Source organism: Carya illinoinensis, chromosome 16, assembly GCF_018687715.1.
Source record: "Carya illinoinensis cultivar Pawnee chromosome 16, C.illinoinensisPawnee_v1, whole genome shotgun sequence".
NCBI classification, from domain to species: Eukaryota; Viridiplantae; Streptophyta; class Magnoliopsida; order Fagales; family Juglandaceae; genus Carya; species Carya illinoinensis.
This window is the reverse complement of record NC_056767.1, coordinates 6,917,117-6,939,133: the sequence shown is the minus strand read 5'-3', so window position 1 is coordinate 6,939,133 and position 22,017 is coordinate 6,917,117. Positions and strand designations below refer to the sequence as shown.

Genomic DNA, 22,017 nt, shown 5'->3' with positions numbered 1-22,017 from the left:
CTTCTTGAACTTCTAAACTTATCAAGGGTAAATCAAAACCTTTGTGGCGTTCTTCCTTTGTAATCTAGGTTCTTGAGACGGGTTCTTCAATGGGTCTAGATTTTGATATAATCTAGGTTCTTTGAACGGGTTCTCATTGGGTCTAGATTCTCCATCCATATACCTGAGTTTGGCTTTCTTGGGGTTGTTTTTCCAGTATTGTTGTTGGGTCTCAAAGCAAGTCTATTGGGGTTCACATCAGTTGATGTTGGGATTTGTTGGCTGTTGGTTACTTGTTTCGTGTCATGCATTGCATGGTGCATGCATGTTCATGTTTGTAAAATAAAAACTGGGTTGACGCATATTGCATGCATGTTCATGTATTGGAAATGAAAACTGGGTTTTCATCTGTTAATTGAATTTTTGGGTGCGTGTGTATTACGACCCCAAGTCGAGATGGAACATTATCTCGATGGAGCTCCTCTGGGCACTCGGGAGCGAAATATACTGATCGGTGACATCCCTTGGATTGTCACTGGGGGACAACAGGCTCAGATGATACAGTAACGCTATCGTGCCAGCTCTGTGGCCCATCTGCTAGCAAGGGCTAGAGGATGCCTAGTCATGGTACACGTTGGGCGCAGAGCTGGGTATTGCTCATTACGAAGTCACATGCGTGGTCATTACCTGTGGTGTAGCGATGAGAGCCAGAGTATGCGGATGATCCCTAGGGAAAATAATGGTGCATATGGTAAAATTGGATAATTGATTTTGATAAGTGGATAATGGGCCATTTTCTGAGAAAATTATGGTTTTTTCTATGTGGGCCATTTTCTAAGAAAATGGTGAGATTTGATTAATGAAATTATGTGGACAATTTTCTAGGAAAAATGGCAAATGTTTTAATGGACTGGTTATGTTTTGGGCCAAAATGGGATTTTGGCATGCGTTGAAAAATATTCATTTTTCGAAAAAATGATTTTTGGATCTCATACATCTGTCATCATGTGCATGCATGTTTGTTGGTTGTATCTATATATTTTTATCTCATGAGTTGTTTGGATTATTGTTTACCTACGGTACCATTCCGTGGTACCATAGAGTTTGATGCAGATGATGAAGAGGCTAACCCTAAAGATGCGGCTCCGCCAGAGGAGTGGGCGAGGATCACTTTCTCATGTGATGGGATTTATGTTCCTCTGTTGGTTATTGTATTTGGTTTATTTACGTTTTTATTGGAGAATTTTATTACTTTTGAAACTCTTGTATTTAAGAGAACTTGTATTTAAACAAATTATGGTACTTAGTTGATTGACTTAACTTATTTGTTATGTTTTTTGTCATACACGTGTTGCATCTGCACACACTTAGCACTTGTCGTTGGGGTGTGTGACCAGTGTTGTCATCATCCCGACACCTCGATTTCCACGTGTCCTTACGTGGGAGTTGGGGATGTCACAGATGGTATTAGAGCGGTTTGGATCTAGAGAAAACGACATGTGCCGTAGGTGCAGTACTAGAAAATTTTAAAGTTATAATTTGAAATTATTTTTATTTAATTTGATTTTATTCAAGTTGAAATTATATTATTTTATTTATGCAACCTATTTTCTTTTATTTTTATTTGATTTTATTTTACCTTGTTTTGTTTTGTCTGGAGTTTAAGTGGGGTTGAATGTTATGCTATGGCAGGAAGATGGTAAGACCGAGAAGGCCAATCCATGAGCCCGAGGACGATTTGCCACAAGGTGATGTGCACTATGCCATGACTAGGGCATTAAATAGAATGACAGAGTTCCTTCAACAATATTTCCAGTCACCACAAGGAGACCAGAATAGAGTAGTGCAAGCCGGGTGCACCTATAAGCGTTTCCTAGCACATAGGACCCCTGTTTTTACTGGTGAAGGGATCCACTTCAGGCTGGAAGATGGATTGAGGACCTAGAAAGGACTTTTGAAGTTTGTGGATGCGTAAAGGCTCAACAAGTGTTGAATGCGAGTTATCTGTTGCAAGGTGATACGGCTAATTGGTAAAGGACCAAGAGGGAACTTTTAGTGATGGAGTTGGGATCTTTTGCTGCTGTGTCTTGGTAGCATTTCAAGAAAGAATTTGATGACCGTTTCTTTCCCGTTTTTGTGAGGCTCCAAAAAGCACGAGAATTTAATAATCTGGTCCAAGGAAATATGACTGTTGAACAATATGCTCGAAAATTTATGGAGCTCGAGCTATTTGCTACTCACCTCATTGCCACGAAAGAGATACAAGCTGAGCGTTTCCAAGAGGGTCTACGACATGATATACGCAGACACATAGCTTGTCATCAAATTTCAAATTTTCAAAGGTTAGTTGATATGGCCAACATTGCAAAGCGTGAGAATAGTTTTTTGGTAGGCTCCCCTCCTGGTCAGAAGAGATTGAGTTTTGCTAGTGAATGAAATAGCTCCGGGTTGCCACAGAAATTCATGCAGAGGACTGGGACCTAACCACAAGCAGCCCCTGGCGTACGTGTAGGACGTTGAACTCCAGTCTGCAGTAGGTGTAACAAGCCCACGGGGGTGAGTGCCCTCAGAGTGGGACTCAGTGTTTCAATTGTGGCCAGTCAGGGCACTTTGCTCTCGAGTGTCCTAACCCAGTTAAAGGAAGCCATGGAGGTCGACGTGGTGATAGGAATAATCAGAGGCAAGTGATGCAAGCCTGAGTTTATGCTGTTACTCCTAGAGAATTGACAACGAGGCACCAGAGACGTAGGATGCAGGGGTGATTACAGGTATGGATCTAATTTAATCTTTGGATTTGATGCTTGGTGTGGGTTGTTTGTTTTGAATTTCATTGGTATATGTGCTTGCCTCAAGTAGAGTTCATTTGTATGATTTTTAGGCCTGTACCTTATTTGACTCTGGGTGTCTCAATCTTTTGTGTCAACCACTTTTGCATGGATGTGCAATCTAGTCACAGAGCCCTTATCACAATCTTTTGTAGTGACTCTCCCTAACGATGACATCGTGTGGTGCTCTAAAATCGCTTTAGGCTGTCCTTTGAATTTTGGTGGGAAGACTCTTGGAGCAAATTTAATTATGTTCAAGTTGCTTGGGTTTGACATTATTGTTGGAATGGATTGGTTGTACCGGTATTCTATGAGCATGAATTGTAGAAGTCGAGTAATTAGTTTTCAACTCCCGGAAGGTGATTATTTGGAATTTGTGGGAAGTAGGTTGAAGGAGAGGCCGGTACTTATATCTACAATTCAAGCGAAGAGAGATATAGCTTGTGGAGCGGATGCCTTTTTGGTTCAAGTGGTGTCTACGCCACCTGAGAAGAAGTCTCTAGTGGATATCCCAATTCTGGAATATCCTAGCAAGGTGGAAGCTGTTTTGTCATGGCCGCGTCCTTCAACAGTGCGTGAGATTCGGAGTTTCTTGGGACTTATCGGGTATTATCAGAGATTTGTGGAAGGATCTTCTCAGTTGTCTGGACCTCTCACTGACTAGGAAGAATACTGAGTTTGTTTGGTTGGACAAGTGCGAGAGAAGTTTCCAAGAGTTCAAGAAGAGATTGACAACAGCTCCTGTATTGGCACTTCTTGAACCGCACAAGCCATTTGTGGTTTTTAGTGATCCATCCAAGTTTGGATTAGGATACATTCTTATGTAGGAGGGACGAGTTGTTGCTTATGCATCTCGTAAGTTGAAAGATCATGATAATAATTATCCCATGCATGATTTGGAATTGCCAGCGGTAGTGTTTGCTCTTAAGATTTGGCAACATTATTTGTATGGAGAAGTTTGTGAAGTCTACACTGATCACAAGAGTTTAAAACATCTATTATCGTAGAAGAATCTCAATATGAGGCAGAGGCAATGGTTAAAGTTGATTAGCGATTATCAGTGCGAGATCAAGTATCATCCAGGGAAAGCGAATCTGGTCCCAGACACGTTGAGTCAGAAGTCTCATTTGGTGGATGAGGCTGAAGCATCAAGGTTGGACTCACTTCTTTGTGCGATGAGAAGGCTTCTTATTGAGAACTCGCAGTAAAAAGAAGTGTTGTCTTTAATTCTTGATGTTCGAGTGGTTAATTTTGAGGAATTGAAAACTCTTCAGAGAAAGGACTCGAAGTTGTTAGATATCAGGAAGAGAGGCAGGAAATCTAAGGAACCTTTGCACTACAATCTGGAAAAGGGTGGTATTCTTCGGTTTCGGAATCGTAGAGTAATTCATAAAGATTCAGAATTCAAGGAATGAATTTTGGCAGAAGCTCATATTGCCCCTTATTCAATTCATCCTAGAAGCACAAAGATGTATCGAGACTTAAAGAGAAATTACTAGTGGGAAGGGATGGAAAAGGATATCGCCATGTTTATTGAGAGATGTGACACGTGCTGTCAAATTAAAGCTGAGCATCAAAGGCCCGCTAGTATATTTCAACCTCTTCCTATTTCTAAGTGGAAGTGGGATGACATTGCTATGGATTTTGTAGTGGGCTTACCGAGGACTCCTGGTGGAAAGAACTCAATTTGGGTGGTTGTTGATCGGTTGACCAAGAGTACCCATTTCTTGCCTATCAATAATATCGACTCTTTCGAAAAGTTGACTTGATTGTATGTTAAAGAGATAGTGTGGTTGCACGGATACCCAAGAGTATTGTGTTGGATCGGGACCCGCGGTTCACCTCTCATTTTTGTAAGAGTTTGCAGGCAGTTTTAGGTACTAAATTGAAGTTTAATACTGCGTATCACCCTCAAACCAACAGTCAATCAGAGCGCACTATTCAGACTGTTGAAGATATGTTACGGGCTTGGGTTATGGAATTTTAGGGAAGTCGAGAAAATCATCTGCCACTTATAGAATTTGGTTACAACAATAGTTTTCATGCATCCATTCAGATGGCACCATATGAAGCTCTTTATGGGAGGATGTGCAGATCACCTTTGTGTTGGGATGAAGTTGGCGAGAGTAAGTCAATTGGGCCTGAGATAATCCAAGAAATGCAAGATCAGGTTTGAGTTATAAGGGATAAAATGGCGGTAGCGCAAAGTCGTTAGAAAAGTTATGTGGACACGACCAGAAGAGACTTATCTTTTGAGGAAGGTGACTGGGTTTATCTCAAGGTCTCTTCCATGAAAGGTGTTAAGCATTTTGGTAAGAAATGAAAACTTAATCTGAGGTATGTTAGCCCTTTTTCAGATTTTAGAGAAGGTAGTGCATGTTGCTTATAGAGTTGCATTGCCAAATTATTTTGGAGAGATTCATGATGTATTCCATGTATCATCGTTGAAAAAGAGCTTTAGACAGCAAGAGTCGCGTTTCGTAGACCCAGAGTGCATTCAACTACAGCCAGATCTTACCTATGAAGTTGCCCCGACGTAGATTGTGGATTGGAAAGAGCAAAGACTGAGATCCAAGTCGATACCTTTGGTAAAGGTGGCATGGGGAGATCCATTAGCTCAAGATTACTCTTGGGAGAGAGCTGTGGACATGAGAGAACAATATCCGTATTTGTTTAAGTGACTGGCTGCATGTTTCCTAAGCTTGCTCTTAGTCGAATCTTATGACTTGCTTTAGCATTAATGTTTGACCTAGCCAAATTTCTAGGACAAAATTTTATTTAAGGGGAGATGATGTGATACCCCATATTTTAGTGTATTTTTATTGAATGAGTATTTTAATTGATTTGAAAATTGGTTATCTTATTCTAAAATTTATTGGATTTTAATTGGATTTATTTTATGACTTTTAAGTTGTGAAATTAATTTTGATGTGCGTTCTTAATATTAACTAATTTTTGGTGTTTAAATTGCTCCTTAATTTAAATCAATTTATTTTTGGACTTTAAATTATTGTGTTGTTGGTTTTTATTAATTATTTATTTTAGCTAGTCGTCGTGTTTAAATTATTTTACTCAACTTATTGTTTTAAAATTTCATTCGTTGGATCAATTTTGTGACCCAAGTTGTGAGGATTGGACCTCATTTATTTCCCTTGCTTTTTCCTTTTTCCCTTTTCCTTTTTTCCCTTTTTCCTTTTCTGTTCCTCCTCTTCTTCTTTTTTCCTCTTATTTCTCCTCTGCCCTTCCTTTCTCCCGCACAACCCAACCCCTCCCCTCTACCCCATTGTTTTCTTCGAGCCTCCACAAGGCTGCCGTGTGCCTCACCGACCCTCCCATCCCCATCCCCTCTGGCTAGCGACTTCACCAACCCATTTTCAGCCCTTCAAACACCGTCGTTAAGCCCCACACGCACCACCAAGCCGCGGCCCAAAATCCTCCATGCGCCGTTGTTGCGCCACCATCGGCCACCATTTCATCACTGGCCTCCCAGCAACCCTAACCACCCATCTCTAGCTCCAATCCACTACCAATGAAGCTCAACCATCACATTTTCTGATTTGGACTTTTTGGCCTTCAACCGCCGCCTATGCCATAACCCAAGGCCAATCATCACTACCATTAACTTCACCAACACCCCTAAGCCCTACCCTAGCCTTCCCTAGTCTTCGTTTGCCTTTGTTCAAATTTGGGTGTTTTGAGACCCACAGCCAAAGCGCATTTTGCATTGTAACATTGCTTTGCCACCACCTTTTGCAGCTCATTGATCCTCCAAAAATTATATTATAGCACTATAAGTATTTTTCCAAAGAACTTTTGAGATTTAATTATATTTTTACACTAACTCTTATTTATTGTGATTTGGTTGGTTGTGCCAGACTAAGTCCGAGGATTCGAGGGTCGGATGGATTGGAGGATGGAGTTGTTTGTATGATTGGTTGATGTTGAAATTTTTTGATTGTTGGTTATTTGCTTCGTGTCATGCATTGCATAGTGCACACATGTTCATGTTTGTAACATAAAAACTGGGTTTTTCGCATATTGCATGCATGTTCAAGTGTTGGAAATGAAAACTGGATTTTCATGTGTTAAATGAATTTTTAGGTGCATGTGTATCATGACCCCAAGCCGAGATGGGGCACTATCTCAGTGGAGTTCCTCTAGTCACTAGGAAGCTGAATATACTCAGTGATGTCCCTTGGGTTATCGTTGGACGACAACAGGCTTAGACGATATTGTAACGCTGTCATGCTGACTCCGTGGCCCTTCTGCTGGCGGGGGCTAGAGGATGCCTTGTCATGGTATGCGCTAAGCGCAAAGATAGGTATCGCTCGTTACGAAGTCACATGCATGGTCGTTACTTGCGGCGTGGCGATAAGAGCCAAAGTGTACAGATGATCCCTAGGAGAAATCATGATGCATATGGTAAAATTGAATAATTGGTTTTGATAATTAGACAATAGGCCATTTTCTGGAAAAATGATGAGTTTTGGTTAAAGGACATGTGGACCATTTTTTGGAAAAATTGTGGTTTTTTCTATGTGAACCATTTTTTGAAAAAATGGCAAGATTTGATTAATGTAATTATGTGGACCATTTTCTGAAAAAATTGTAGATTTTATGTTGGGCCATTTTTTGGGAAAGAAAATGGCTGATGTTTTAATGGACTGGTTATGTTTTGAGCCATGCGTTGGAAAATATTCACTTTCAGGAAAAATGATTTTTGAATATCATACATCTGTCATCATGTGCATACATGTTTGTTGGTGGCATCTATATATTTTTATCTCATGAGTTGTTTGGATTATTACTTACCTGAGGTACCATCTCATGGTACAGTAGATTTTAATGCAGATGAAGAGGAGGCTGAGTCTGAGGATGTAGTTCCATCGGATGAGTGATCGAGGATCACTTTCTCATAGGATAGGATTTATGTTCCACTGTTGGTTATTGTATTTGGTTTATTTACATTTTTATTGGAGAATTGTATTACTTTTAAAACTCTTGTATTTAAGTGAACTTCTATTTAAACAAATGGGCCACCACTACAACATATATAGCCTTTTGCTCTCATTTTCTGTTCTATTTATTAAGGTGCTACTACACACATAACGAAATACACATCTTGAAAACTGATTTTGGTGCAACCTGGTTTCTAACAAGGCAAGACTCATCTGCTGCTCCTAAAAAATATAATGAAAAAAAAAAAATCATGGGGTTAATGAATTTGGTCTCTAGATATAATAGCTGGACTTAAGTTTCTATAAGATTCACTTCACAGAGCATTTAGAACGTTTTGTATTCGCAAATACAATAGGCATGTAATAATTGATATATGGTGGATGCAAAAAAAAAACTGATATTAGATGGTTAGCATGGCAGGACGATGAGGAATAAGATACAGTGGAGCAAGCTCCAATGGACTAGTGTAAGGTCTGTATGATATCATGTTAGGAGTTGGTTGGGGATCAATAAAATGATATAAAAATTTTGTAAATAGTAGTAAAATGGTTTGTAAATAGTAGTGAAATAATTTGAGTTAGTATTTTTCTGATTTTGGGAATATAGAGAAAAAATAATAATAAAAAATATAATAAATTAAAATATTATTATAATATATTTTTTTAATATTATTTTTATTTTAAAATTTGAAAAAGTTGAATTGTCTTTTGTTTAAAAGTTGTAATAATTAGTTAAAAAAATTATAATAATTAGTTTAAAAATATTTGTCTGATCGAATTAGATGCATGGTTTTATTTTCTCTTTTTTCTAGGTAACAGGGTGGGAGATTTGAATCTCGGTTCTCTAGTTGAGAAATCAAGACAAATGCCATTTGAGCTATTGGTGAATTAGATGGTCTAATATAAAGAAAGACTCCTCTTTTCAGTAGTCTCACATGATAAGATCCTTATTGTGTTGATCTCCAGAATTTTGGTCGAGCAACGTACCTGATCATCTTTTATTGCCCCCTAACTGATCCCCTTTGTTTTTATGTTAGTGATGAGAAAGCTGATCACAAACTTTGCTTGAATAAAGAGGATTAATTAAAAGTTATTGATATAGCATGCATTCCAAATAAATACACATAATTATTAATTGAGAAGGAAAAAAAAAGGTCAAAGGAATTCAAACTCAGCCATCCCAATTAGGTGAAATAATCTAAATTAAGTTCGCTAAAAACTAGTGATTGAACAAATAAGCACTACAAGTGCTTGATCAAGCTTTCTAAAACAATGATATCCATCGCCATCGTCGGATCATGATCACCATGAGAGATTCATGTCAAGAACGATTATATATATATATATGATCATAAAAAATAACACTTACCGGACTAATTGTAACCCATCCTTCCTAGTTATTTTTAAACTTGTAAGCCATTACGGCCTGGAATGACGTAGCCAGTACGAGCAAAAGGCCCCCCGCTGCCGACAGAAGCAACCACGGCTTGTCAAAATACTCCTGCTTGAAGCTCGCCCACTTCCACATCCAGCTATTCCGATAATGCTTGTCCACATCCTCGAACAATTTCAGCAAATAGAAGCCCTTATCATCGAGTACCAAATCCTTGCCCGCACTGTTAATGAACTGCGCAACCTCGGAGTCGTTGGCAAGGTAATTGTCAATGACATTGCGCTCGCGAAGGTACTCGACGTCCTCCTTGGTGTTCACCAGGCAGTCCAAAAAAGTAGCGTAAACCGAAAAGTACTTGTTGCTTCTCTGGTGGCACTGCTCGAATGCCACACAGTTCAGCAACAGACATCTCATAAAGTCGTCGATGGCTATGTTTGGCATCTCAATCACACCTCTCTTGAATCTCACTTCTAGGAAGCTGGGCCCCCCGCCCGGACTGACCTTGATCCCTGCTAGCCGGAGCTTCGAGATGCAGTGAATGAATGGAGCATCAAAAAAGGATGGTCCCTGTAGGATATTGGATGGCATTAAACTACTCCCAACCAAGTCCAGCAAATGCAGGACGGGCCACCTATTCAATTGATCCAACCTATCATGTAAGAAACCGGAAAAAATAGCAAAACCGGATTTTTTCATTCCGTTCATAATGAATCTCAAAGCAGCATACATCAGCTTGGGTCTACTGCTCTCGACAGAAATATCATGGGTAAGCGCATATATCTCTTGCAGAACGAAAAAAGGGATCTGATTCTCAAGCAGGAGAAAGTCCCTGTAGAAATACGGTACCATCCACGCCAAGGCTCCAAGATCAGATTCGCTGGAGTTGACTTCTATCTTCTTGAATCCAAACATTTCAATTATTTCTATTATAAAACAAGCATCAACAACCATCATTTCGAGAAATACAATACCAGTGACTTCGAACTCTTCAGAATAACACTTTCTGATGTCCTCTTCAAGTTGGCCTATTCTTTGCAAGCAGCGCTTATAGATTTCAATTTGCTTGTCTTTATCCATGTTCTTGGCCAGCAAGGAGCCGAAGCACTTCTTCTTGCAATCTTCGGCCATTTTCAACTTTTCATTACGAAGGTTGTAGTAGTAGGGCCCGATGGAGACCATGTTGGGCTCGTATAACGAGTTGCCATTGATTTCCTTAAGCCTCGGGAGGACTCTGAAGATGCAGCTAGTGTTTCTACGGTGGGCTTCTTCTTTTAACTTTTTGGCTTCTTCCGAGTATTTCGTTACCTGCTCGTCGATGAATTTGAGTTCCTGCTGGGTGAACTCCTGTATGGGCTTCTGATCATTGGTGCGACTGGATTCTCCTTCGACAGAAATGCTTTCCATCGTGGATGTTGGCGTTCTTAAAACTCTGGATGCCAATATTCACTGCTGTGTGGATCGGAGCCTCTTCACTTCACTGAGCTGGTGCGGTGATCTGTACTGGGTGGATTGAAGAGATCAGATAAATGAGATGAATGCAATCTCATGTCAACACAGATCTATCTAGATTTTGGGAGCAGAAATTCTGTATGGAGCACATCCTGTTAAGCAAAAGTACTAATTTCTGGATTAGGGAACGTAAGGCTGAAAACAAACCCACGGTTCCAAATTTATTTCACCATCTTATGATCTAAGTCTACGCAGACTAATAATTTTGATGATTTGTACAAATTTAAAAAACCAAGTCTGGTGCTTAAAAAAAGATGAAATCCACCATGAAAATATGTATAAAAAAATCTACTCTATTTCAAGTAGCACCCACCTTTTTACAAAGGAGCTGCACAAGCTTGCACGCTTTTGGCTTGCATTACTCTAGTGTTACAATACGCTACTATAGTAATTTATTATAGATAGATAATTTGGAGGCATCCAAAAGACATTATCCACATTCCCTCTCTTTAGGGATTCCCTAATTGCTCTTTAATTTTTAGTATATAGTTATTATAATTAGCATCTTTTTTTATACAATACGCATCTTTTATTAAAAATCTATTTATTGTTTCAACTAGGGGTGTAAATTTTAACCGGTAAACCGGAAAATCGGCCCGGCCCGGACCGGACCAGTTGTGCCGGTTTTGAACCGGTCCGGTCCGGAACCGGTTTCATAAAATGAAATACCGGCCGGAACCGATCCGGTTTCGGTTCCAGCCATTTGTAGACCGGACCGGCCCGGACTGGACCGGTACTATTTAATATGTGTATATTTTTTTATTTATTTAATGTTATATGTTATATATTTTATATTATATATAATTTTTTATATATAATATATAATAATATAAATTATAATTATATATAAAATAGTGTTATTTTAATTTATAAAATAAAAGTTTAATCTCAAACATGAAAATTTAATTGATCATATGCTTTAAATATATAATATTATAAATATATATTATTTATTAATAACATTTTATCATAGATTCATAAGAAGTAAGAACTTAAAAAGAAAGAAAATCACTCAAATATTATTACTAAATTTTAATGGCCTAATACACTTAAAACTCTTTATATTTTTTTGATAAGTACATAAGACATTAGTAGATAAATATAAATTATATATATTAGCATATAATTTATATAAAGCCATACCAAAGCTATACTGATAGCATAAATTTTTTACATAGCACTTTTTTTTTTGCATAGCAGTCTTTTTATATAGTAGTTTTTTTTTTAAGTAGAATTTTTTTACATAGCAGCTTTTTTTTTTTTTATAAACAGATTTTTTTTTTATAATAAATATATATTTTATTAAAAACGGAAAATCGGACCGAACCGGACCGGAAACCGGTAAAACCAGAATACCGGTTTAGGAGGGTAATCGGTGCGTAATCGGTTTTGAAAAATGTAAAACCGGTGCCTACCAGTTCGGTCCTAGATTTTGTCTAAAACCGGACCGAACCGGACCGGTTACACCCCTAGTTTCAACTTCATGTTGACTGCACGTGCTTTATTAAGCATATTTAGCGTAGAATTGAAAAATTACTTTCCGAGTATTCATAATGTATGCATACGTGCTTCTACTATGGAAATACTTAATAATTACGTCTATAAATTGACAATCATGATGAGCATCTTTACAATCCATCAACTCAATATGAAAAATCCATGCTATCTATGAGAAAAGTATAAATTAAATTATCAAGAACATCTCGTTTCTATTAGCTTAAGATTTAGAGATCGATCCCATTTTGAGAGTTTGAACTTTCTGTTATTTGGATTTATCCACCGTTTTTTCTGGAGACTACATATGGTGGTACTATTTAGGGAGGACAATATTTGACACGAATAATGAACATAAAACCATCAAGACATAGATTAATAAGATTATGTTTTTGAATAATGGAGTTTGGGACAATGTGCGGATCAATCCAAATATGACACGACATAAATCAGATCAGACTTGGGTTGATCCAACAGTTCATGATGGGGCAACCCGTATGACCCAATTAATTCTATGTAAATATTTCAAAATATATACATAATTCGAAGTTAGACATTTTGCATTTTGAAAAGAAAAGTAGTACTAGTTTCGCTAGGATCTTGAAGCATCTTTTGGCACCTGATTCGATCATGGTATTTCTTTTTCTTTGTTATTTCTTTCGTAATTTAAGTTATTGAAAATAATTTTCTTTTTTTCTTGGTAGGTATCCGTTGAAAATGAAGGGTACCTAGGAATTAAAGACGACATTAATATGTTACCTCTGCTCTTCTTTTCATGAGCAGTCTCACATAAGATCAATCCACCTCGATCCTTCCCACCACTTTCATCAAAGCTGTTACTTTCTTCAAAACTGAAGTATCCTTTTAGCTCCATCAAGTCCAAAATCATCAATATTCTAATTAAGTTAAATTTTATGTTCATAAATAACTCATTTAATATTCGAGTAAGTTTATCATGTATTTAAGTACTTATTCATTTTAATAAGATAGATTATTTATCATGTATTTTATAACTTTATATATAAAATTTGACAAAGTGGGTATGATTTCTTATTGATATTTATATAAAGTTTATATATTCATAAATTAATGATTATATTCATAAGTACGCAAGTAACAAATTTAGTATAAGGAAAATAAATTTCTCTAATATTTTTCAAAGCTAAAAGTACATTTAATTTAAAGATATTGACGAAGTTGTTCATGTTTAATATACAAACTTATAATAAGAGTCGAGCCAACTTTTTTACAAGTTGTATCATTTAATAATCAATTATAATTTTATGTTCACAAGTGACAAATTTAATAAACGAATTAAGTTAGATTTGATTTGGATCTACGAAGTGTTTTATCTCATCTCATCTCATCATTATAATTTTTTTAAATTTTTACACAAAGTATAATAAATAATTCAACTATTTCAAATTCTCAAATAATAATAATATTAAAAAATAATATTATAAAAATGTGGAAAGGAGAGGGATGAGGAGGAGGCCACCTCTGTGACGCCCCCAAATCCCCACGCACAGACATAGGGAAATCGAGACGTCCGGATGATGACATCACGGGTCACCACCCTAACGACGAGTGTCAAGTGTGTGTATAAGCAACAAATGTGCACGAAGAGACACGCAGCGGATAGCAAAAGTCATAAACTAAGTACCAGAATTTTCATTAGTTTAATACAAAGCTATTCAAAACATACATATTAAAATATTACAAACTACAAATATTATACAAATCCAACAACGAGACATTAACTTCCACTCAATACCTCGGCGGAGCCGCATCTTCGGGTTCAGCCTCCTCCTCCTCTTCGATCTCTGCACCAAAAAAATCTACGGTACCAAAAATGGTGCCGTAGGTAAGTAAGATCCAAACACCACTAGATAAAAACATAATAAACTCTACAATATGCATGAAAGATTGCAAATGCTCACATCCCATAAAATCACATTTTTCCACGCATGCCAAAATCCCATTTTGGCCCCAAAAACGTATTCCTCACCAACTCACGCCAAAAGTCTCATTTGGCCTAAAACATATCCTTTGACCATAATCTCGCCATTATCCCCGATAATAGCCCAAAAACCAGACTGTCAGAGCACTATAGGCGAGAATCACAGGCGGGACTCTACCACTATCCCTGCTCACCACCGTCCCTACGCGAGCACCGTAGGCAGAAATCACAAGCGGGATTCTACCACCGTCCCTGCTTATCACCATCCCTACGCGTGCACCGTAAGCGGGAATCACAGGCGGGATTCTACCACCGTCCCTGTTTACCACCATCCCTACACGTGCCTCTGACTCAAACCAGTCAATCCAACCGTTCACATATACCATAAATCATTTCTCACTTACAAGCCCAGCTTTCATTTTACAAACACATGTACATGCATGCAATTACACGAAAACCTGGTTTTTTCCTTTTTTAAACATGAACATGCGTGCACTATACAATGCAATCATCAAGGCACAAACCAACCAACCAATCGCAAATCAACAAATCAAGCAACTCTGTCCTCAATCCATCCGACCCCCGAACTCCTTGGACTCAGTCCGGAATCAACCAACCAGCAGATAAATAATTATTGTAAGAGTATAATATATTTAAATCTAAAAGTAGAGTTTTTACAGCGCTATACGATATTTTTCGAAAGCTCGCGGCGTTGCAAAAGGCGGAAGAAAAGCAACGTAACAGTGTATTTTACACTGTAGTCATGGGTAATAAATTACCCACTTTCGAACAGGGACGAACCAAGGCACGAAATTGATAAGGAATGGTCTTGAGGTGTTTATGAAGTTAAAAGAAGTGAGTTTTGGCTGTGAGTGGCGGTGGAAAGGGCGGTGGAAAGCCAAAAATGGGCTAAACGGAGTTGAGCTTGTGGGAGCTGCTCCGGCAACAGATTGGGGCCCAAATTAGGTGGGTTAAGTCGGCAAGAGGTAGAGGAAGAAGCTATGAAGAGGTGGTAGCCGGAGGTGGAGCGATGGCGCCGGAAACAGCAAAAAGCCTTGTGGCTTGGATGGGGCGTAGGAGTTAGGCTAACGGCTGGCCGGATAGGGGAGATATTTGGTGGGGGTGATCACCAGCCGGAGGGGGAGATTTTGGTGGGGGTGGTGCCGGCCACGTCGCCGGCGAGCGGCGGGTCTGGGCAGCTGGGCCGAACGGCGAAGGGGAGAGGGAAGAGAGAGAAACGGGCGCACGGGAGGAGAAGAAAGAAGAAGAAGAAAAAAAAGAAAAAGGGAAAGGGAAAAGAAAAAGAAAAGAAAAAGGAAAAAGAAAAAAAAGAAAAGATGAGGGAAAGGAAATGAGGTCCAGTCCTTACTTCCGGAATCCGAAAACTGATCCGCCGAAAATGATTTTAAAAATATAAAACAACTAAAATAAATTAAACATCACATCAAATAAAATAAAAAACTAATTTAAAATATAATAATTTAAAATAAAAGAACTAATATATTAATTAAATTAAGAACACATCTTCAATAAAAATACACGTAAAAATAGGTCATCACAACCTCCTTCAATGAAAATCAAACTTTTTTGAGAGTGAGAGAGAAGGTTTGGAAGGAGAGAGGAAGGGAAGCAAAATCTAGTTTTACTTTTTTATTTGAGAATTTGAAAAAAATAAATTATTTATTATATTTTATGTAAAAAATTTAAAAAAATTATAATAATGAAACATTACCCACTTAAAAGTAGAAATGATACCTACCGATCGCTCATTTCTACTTTAATTTAAGTTTTCTATTTTTCCTTATCTCTGGTTTAAAATGACTACAATTGTTTGTAAAGTAATCCGAATTTCAAGAATCATGGTAAAAATTACGAAAAGAAAAGAAAAAAGAACTGAAACTATTTTGAAAGGGGAAGTCAAAAGGTGATGCAAGACTGGTCGTAAGGATATCAAGTCAGGCGACGTCATAATTAAAGTTTTAGACATGTTCCCCAGCCTCTCGTTTAAAGTGACCAAAAATTAGTAGGGTCTCATAATGGTTAGAAGCAACTTGGGATTTAGGCCTTGTTTGGACTGAGAGTGTAGCGTCAAGCTTACGAATTATTAATTTATTTAAGTTAATATTTATGGAAAACTAATTTGAGATTTATCGAGTAAGTTTAAATAAATTATGGATTTAAAATTTTATTTTTAGTAGAATATAAATTTTTATTGAGTTGGATGTTAAAATTATTTAATATTTTATGGATTCAGTGAAATCTATTTATTTAGCAATTGGCTTGAAAAGTTATGGTTGTGTTGGGTTATTTTGGAATTAGAGAATAGCCCTTCCTCTTTCTTTCTATAGGGTTTCAGCTGTATATTATATATATATATATATATATATATGTGTGTGTGTATATGCTCTCATGCACGTAGATATCTATCTCCCTTAATTAGGGTTGCCGCACATTAGTTTCCTTTTCTCTATATCTCTCCCATGTACAAGCATATCGTTCATGTTTTGGAAATTACCATTCTCATATTATCAAGTTGTTGCGGCACCTCCACAAGCCGCACCCTTCCTCCACATTCAAAGAATCAAAACCCGAAGCCCCCACGTCGCACTCTGATACCCTCCACACCAACCTAAACCGCATGCCACTACATCCTCTCATGCCAAAACTCTTTCCACATCCATTGTAAACAACCAAAAATAGTCGCTACAAACTCCAGTCCACACTGAGCATGCTACCTTTCACGTAAGGTTCCACCACATGGTGCCAACCTCCTTAGCCCTCCTCTCCACCACAACAATCCCAAATCGAAAACTACCATCACCAATCTTTCATTGGAACCACCTCCCACAACCAATAGGAAACTAGCAACTCTACGGCCCCTTTAGTTCCTTGTCACACGGTTAAACTACCATAGTTGAACCACTACACCTCCTGACAAAAAATTTGGACCATTTCTCGATTTTTGCGTGTCATCCTTGTGCAGGGGCCATACTAATCTTCTTTGTATCGTTCCAACCAGAAATGTGTGACTTGAGCAGTGCCACTTATGATAAAAGAACCTGACAAGGACATTCAAAATTTAAGGGAGGAAAATTGTAATACCCCATATGATAAGTGAGAGTATGTGGTGTATAAGATCTCACATTGTTTGGGAAGAAGAAGTTCTTGCTCTTTATGAGGTTCCAATTGTATAATTGACTAGTTCTTTTGGAGTATAGGGCATATGGTTTGGGCTTTCTATTGGGGCATACAAAAAGAGCATCTTAACTCATATCATCTAATATAATCATTATAATTTTCTTAAATTCTCCCACAAAATACAATAAATTACAATTCAACTCTTTCAAATTTCAAAACAAAAATAATATTAAAAAATAATATTCTAATAATATTTTATTCAACTTTTAACTTTTATCTCATCTCATTTCATCTCAACTCACTATCCAAATATCCCTAAACTTCTTTTATTAAATATAGTTATTGTTTCAATTTTATGTTTAGTTACCATCACGGGGGAATATATAATTTAAGGGTCCAACTTGTGCTCTTACCAAACTATAGCTAAGAATTCTTTTTGTTCCTTCTCTTTTCTCTAGAGACTGAGTGAGGTGTTAGCATCCTTGCCTGCGCAAGGGTGTAAGTCTCTTGGTGAGAGTCTTAATTTGTCAGTGTGTTTAGTGATGGAGAAAGAGGAACTTGCTAGGAGATGGGAGAGTTTAAATCTGTTAGTGGAAGAAAGCAAAATCTTCCAGGTTCCTTCTAAAGGAGTTAAGGAGGTTGGTTTACGTGAGAAGTTCAGTCTTGTAGGGGGTGATGGCTAAGAAGGGGATGAACAGTGAAGCCTTTAGAGTGACTATGTCTCAAGTGTGGCGACTAGAAGGTTGGGTGAAGTTTAAGGACTTGGGTGATCATAGATTCTTCATTCAATTCCAGTTTCTTGCTGACAAAGACAAAGTTCTTGGGAGGCACCCTTGATTCTTTGATAGGAATCTAGATTCCCTCCAAGAGGTTGACGAAGCTGTTCCTTTGAATGTTATATGTTTTCAGTTTGAACTATTCTGGGTTCAACTGCATGGCTTGCAATGGGCAGCTATGACTAAAGAGGTTGGCAAGCAGTTGGGATCCTTAATAGGTCATGTGATTAGAGTGGATGCTGACTTTGATGGCATGGCATGGGGTAAGTGTATGAGGCTGAGAGCTGCAGTGGCTTTACATAGACCTCTTCTACGAGGTAAATGGGTGCAATTGAATAATCATAAGCATTGGATTTCTCTGAAGTATGAAAGATTACAGTCTTTTTGTTTTCATTGTGGGATCATATCCCATAGAGGAAAGGGCTATCAGCAAAGGGGACCTATCCATTGAGATGTTTCAAAACCATTGTAGTTTGGTCCTTGGCTTCTAGCTTAACCTATGAACTCTAAGATTTTTTATGCTGGACGGTATAGTGGTGCAACTGATTTCAACCACCAACAGAGGCTGTAGCAGTCTGAGGATACTGGTGCTTGCAGGAGTGAGCCTAACTTTGGAAAGAATGCTAGTCAAGAGGACTACTTGGAGTCAATTGAGGAACTCCCAAAGATAGAAGCATCTATCATGGAAAAAAGATCAAATGTGGGGATTCAATTCAAGGTGTAGATTGATTGTTTTATTCTTGGAACTTTCCAAAAGGGGGAGATCTTGACTGCACCTATTGTGGAGGACAATTCTGCTAGCCAAAAGCCTACAGAAGTTACTTTCACGAAATTTAAGGAGACTCTAGTTAAGGGAATTACTTTCCATGTTGAGCCCGAGTCAATAACAGACATGGAAAGTGTTCATCTGCAAGACATTCCGCAAGTATTTTTCTTGTCACAAGAAAAGAAAGTCAGCATAACATTGGTTATGCCAGGTGGTAGTGGTGCAGTGGCTACGAAGAGGGGGGCCACATGGAAAATGAGGGCTAGGGAGGTAAATAACCTTGACTTTATAGAGATGGTTATTGAAATAAGAGGGAGTTAGAAAAGGGTTATGGGCATACGTGTGGAACTTATCAAATCAGTGAAGAAAAAAAGGAACGACCAAGGTTTAGATGACAAAAGTTGTAAAACTGAGTTGGTGGAGGTTGCTTTGTAGCTCCAGCAACAGCAATGATAAGCCTTAGTTGAAACTACAGGGGGCTTGGGAACCCCCATACAGTTCAAGAACTTCACCTATTAGTGAAGACTAAGTGGCCCGGTTTTATTTTCTTAATGGAAACAAAGTGTGGAACGAAAATGGTTGAGGAGGTGAGAAACAAAGTGGGATTTGACTGCAGTTTTGTGGTTGAAAGTAAAGGCCTAAGTGGAGGTCTAGCATTCATGTGGAACAGTAATTTGGATCCTAATCTTGAATCCTACTCGTAGCACCACATTTCTATGCTTTTCAAACATGAAGATAGTTTGCAAAAGGTCATGATCATTGGCATTTATGGATCTCATAAAACTGCTAAAAGGGGTGATAGTTGGAAACTTCTGAAGATGTTAAGGCCTAATGAGGAGAAGGCTTGTCTATGCTTTGGAGATTTTAATGAAATTATGCATCACAATGAAAAGTATGGGGCAACTAGTAGACCTTACCATCAACTAGAAGCATTTAGAGCTTCTCTAGAATGGTGTGGTTTAAGTGACTTAGGTTTTGAAGGAACTAAATTTACCTGGTGTAATAATAGAGAGGGAGCCTAGTTTACCAAAGAAAGGCTAGATCGTGCCTTGGGAAATCTGTTATGGAGTTTGTTTTCTGATTCCAGCATTTGTGCTCTAGCAGCTCAAACTTCTGATCATAGTCCTCTGGTGATGAACGCGAGAAGTGGAGGGAAGAGATTGTCTTCTGAAGATAGGGGAAGGGAGAAGATTTTCAAATTTGAAGTAAGTTGGAACTTACAAGAGGAATACAGCAGAATCATTAACTCAAGTTTGGAACCATCAACCATTTTAGCAAGGTCTTTCATTGAGATCAGTGTAGAAAAGTCTTGAAAGGTGCAAAGATTCTCTAGTGCATTGGAGTAAGAGTACCTTTCGTCAACAAAGAAAGGAGACCCAGGCCAAGTTGAATTAGTTATCTAAGATGCAGAATTCAAATACTAGCTTTAACTCAGTGGCTGTCAAGGCTCTACAAAAGGATATTGACAAAGCTCTTGAAGAGGAGGATGTTAAATGGAAGCAAATGGCTAAACAGGCTTGGCTAAAAGACGGTGATAGAAACTCAAAGTATTTTCACATGTGTGATAGCTAATTCAGAGAAGGAAAACTAATGAAATTAGAAAGCTGGTGAGGGATGATGACAGGATGATTACTGATTTGGGAGAAATTTCTGAGATGTTCTACCAGTATTACTGGGACCTATTTACCTCTTTCAATTCGACTAGGATTAAAGCCTGCTTGAGTCATGTTTAGCATAGAGTGGATATGGAGATGAACACCAGCTTCTCTAAGCAATTTACAACTAAAGAAGTTTTCAAATGAATCCCAAGGGCTCTCTTGGTCCAGATGGATTTCTTGCACTATTTTATCAATCTCATTGGAAAGTTGTGGAAGGTGATGTCATAAAAGCTATGTTGGAGGTGCTTAATCATGGTGGGGATATTACTCATATTAATGATACCTATATTCTGTTAATCCCCAAAATCAAGAACCTTCAAACAGTGTCGGATTTTAGGCCAATATCCCTTTGCAATGTACTTTATAAAGTGGTTTCTAAGGTCCTTTCAATCAACTAAAGGATATTCTGCCTCACATAATCTCATCCACTCAAATTCGTGCTTTTATTCCAAGGAGGATGATCCTTCATAATGTTATTGTGGCTTTCGAGGCTTTGCACTCAATGACAACTAAAGGGAAGAGGCAGCAAGGTTATATGACCATTAAGTTGGATATGAGTAAGGTTTATGATAGGGTAGAGTGAGGTTTTTTTAGGAAGGTTATAGAGAAGATGAGGTTCAATAATGGGTGGATACATCTAGTTATGAGTTGCGTTTCATCTATCTCATATTCAATTCTTATTAATGGGGCTCCACAAGGAAGTTTTGTACCATTGAGAGGAATTAGACAAGGGGGTCCCTTATCCCCCTATCTGTTCATCCTAGTTGCTGAGGTGCTGAGTAGTTTGATGAACCATGCTAAACCTGTTAAAATTATTCATGGTTTTCCTATATGCAGGGGCAAGCTTAGTATTAACCTTCTTTTTTTTTTTTTTTTTCTTTGCAGATGATAGCTTGCTTTTTTGTAGAGCAAATGCAAGGGAGTAGTCCTCTATTCATAGCCTGCTTGTCCTTTATGAGGAAGCCTCAACCCAAAAGCTTAATAAGACCAAAACTTCAATCTTCTTTAGTGCCAATACCAAGTAAAAAAGGAATACGTTTTGAGCCTTGTTGGTACTAGATCCTCTTCATGCTATGAAAAGTATCTCGGATTACCTACTTTAATTGGAAAATCAAAGTATGCTGCCTTCAAAGGAATTCTAGACAAAATCAAAGGCAAAGTTAGCAAATAGAAGACTAAATTCTTTTCCCAGGCAGGGAAGGAAATCTTACTTAAGGCAATGTACAAGCTCTTCCTACTTATTATATGGGAGTTTTTAGATTGCCTAAATCATTAGTGAAGGAGATTAACAAAATGATGAATCATTTTTTGTGGGGGCATTTGCAAAATGAAAACAAGGGGCACTGGGTGTCTTTGGGTCAGATGGGAATATCGAAAGAGGTAGGAGGCCTGGGCTTTAGAGATCTAGAGAGTTTTAACTTGGCTCTGCTAGCCAAACAAGGGTGGAGGATTCTTCTATTCCTCGATTCTCTAGCAGCTCAAGTCTTTAAATTGAAGTATTTTCCTTTGGCTAACTTCTTTCAAACTAAGTTAGGAGTTAGGCCTTCTTTCATTTGGAGAA

The 22,017-nt window shown here is 38.1% G+C and overlaps 1 protein-coding gene and 1 non-coding gene across 2 annotated transcripts; both read right to left on the bottom strand.

Moving 5' to 3' along the window:
- Window positions 1-9,155: 9,155 nt before the first annotated feature.
- LOC122298754 (UPF0481 protein At3g47200-like) lies at window positions 9,156-10,559 on the bottom strand. The gene has a single exon (XM_043108613.1). The coding sequence runs from the start codon at window positions 10,557-10,559 to the stop codon at window positions 9,156-9,158; it is 1,404 nt and encodes a 467-aa protein (XP_042964547.1).
- A 6,496-nt stretch (window positions 10,560-17,055) lies between these two features.
- LOC122299986 lies at window positions 17,056-17,162 on the bottom strand. The gene has a single exon (XR_006239837.1). It is a non-coding gene; the product is annotated as a U6 spliceosomal RNA (small nuclear RNA).
- Between the last annotated feature and the right edge of the window lie 4,855 nt (window positions 17,163-22,017).

What these genes read in the sequence shown, in the direction of transcription:
- LOC122298754 (XM_043108613.1), bottom strand. Translation starts at nt 10,559, where the DNA reads ATGGAAAGCATTTCTGTCGAAGGAGAATCCAGTCGCACCAATGATCAG.